Source organism: Mus caroli, chromosome 9, assembly GCF_900094665.2.
Source record: "Mus caroli chromosome 9, CAROLI_EIJ_v1.1, whole genome shotgun sequence".
Lineage (NCBI taxonomy): Eukaryota > Metazoa > Chordata > Mammalia > Rodentia > Muridae > Mus > Mus caroli.
Window position 1 is genome coordinate 45,907,893 of NC_034578.1, and position 1,158 is coordinate 45,909,050.

The 1,158-nt window shown below is 45.6% G+C and overlaps 1 protein-coding gene across 7 annotated transcripts in view; it reads left to right on the forward strand.

The window, feature by feature from the left end:
* Window positions 1-1,158, forward strand: part of Usp28 (ubiquitin specific peptidase 28) — a 57,748-nt gene that overhangs the window by 50,442 nt on the left and 6,148 nt on the right. For all 7 annotated transcript variants that reach the window (XM_029481581.1, XM_029481583.1, XM_021172213.2 and 4 more), the window contains 2 exons: window positions 395-573; window positions 684-762. In XM_029481581.1, coding sequence (XP_029337441.1) covers window positions 395-573; window positions 684-762 — 258 coding nt within the window. The remainder of the gene's footprint in view (window positions 1-394; window positions 574-683; window positions 763-1,158) is intronic.

Here is a 1,158-nt window from a genome sequence, read left to right on the forward strand (position 1 = left end):
TTGAGACCTTCTCCACAAAACCTTTTTTTTTTTTTTTGGTTTTTCGAGACAGGGTTTCACTTTGTAGACCAGGCTGGCCTCGAACTCACAAATCCGCCTGCCTCTGCCTCCCGAGTGCTGGGATTAAAGGCGTGCGCCACCACGCCCGGCAAAACCAAACTTGATGAGGAAAATGAGTTTAGTTTTTTGAATATAGTAAGTCTTCAGTGTCAGTATTTGAGGGAGTTCTGATATACCAGTTCACATCCTATCGTTGCTTTTGTAATTTCTTGACAAGAATTCCTTAGCCTCTTGTGAATTAATGAGAGGCCCTCTGGTGTTTCTTGTCAGTTTCTGCCTGTGTGCTGAAGTCTGTGGTGTTCTCTTTCCCACTCCTCTATTCTGTCGTTAACAGGCATTTCATGAGGAGTACTCCAGGCTCTATCAGCTTGCCAAAGAGACACCCACCTCTCACAGTGACCCTCGCCTTCAGCATGTTCTTGTCTACTTTTTCCAAAATGAAGCACCCAAGAGGGTAGTAGAACGGACCCTTCTGGAACAGTTTGCGGATAGAAACCTGAGCTATGATGAGAGGTGAGAATGTGCCAGCCTGTTCCTGCGTGGGGTCTCACTTGGCAACTTCCTCCAATTCGGAGGAGCTGCCCTGTACCCTGCCATTGCTTTCTGAACTCTGTCCCTCACAGATCTATCAGTATCATGAAGGTGGCTCAGGCCAAACTGATGGAAATTGGTCCAGATGACATGAACATGGAAGAGTATAAGGTAAGTGTGGGGCTTTGTTTCTTTTTAATTCCTTCCAAAACCTTACTTCTAGAGGCAAGTGATTCTTCAGATAAAATGAAGTTTTATGTTACCAGACTCAACTAGTTCCCTATGAACTTGAAAGGAGAAGGGAAAAAAACAAAGCTGAGGGTGGTGGGCCACACTTTAACCCCAGCACTCAGGAAGCCAAGAGTTTATCATTGAGTTCAAGCCCAGCCTGGCCTACATAAGGAGTTCTAGGACAACCGAGATAGAGATTGAAAGGGGAAAAATTGCCGGGCATTGGCACATGCCTTTAATCCTAGCACTTGGGAGGCAGAGGCAGGCAGATTTCTGAGTGAGTTCCAGGACAGCCAGGGCTATACAGAGAAACCCTGTCTCAAAAAAAAAAAAAAA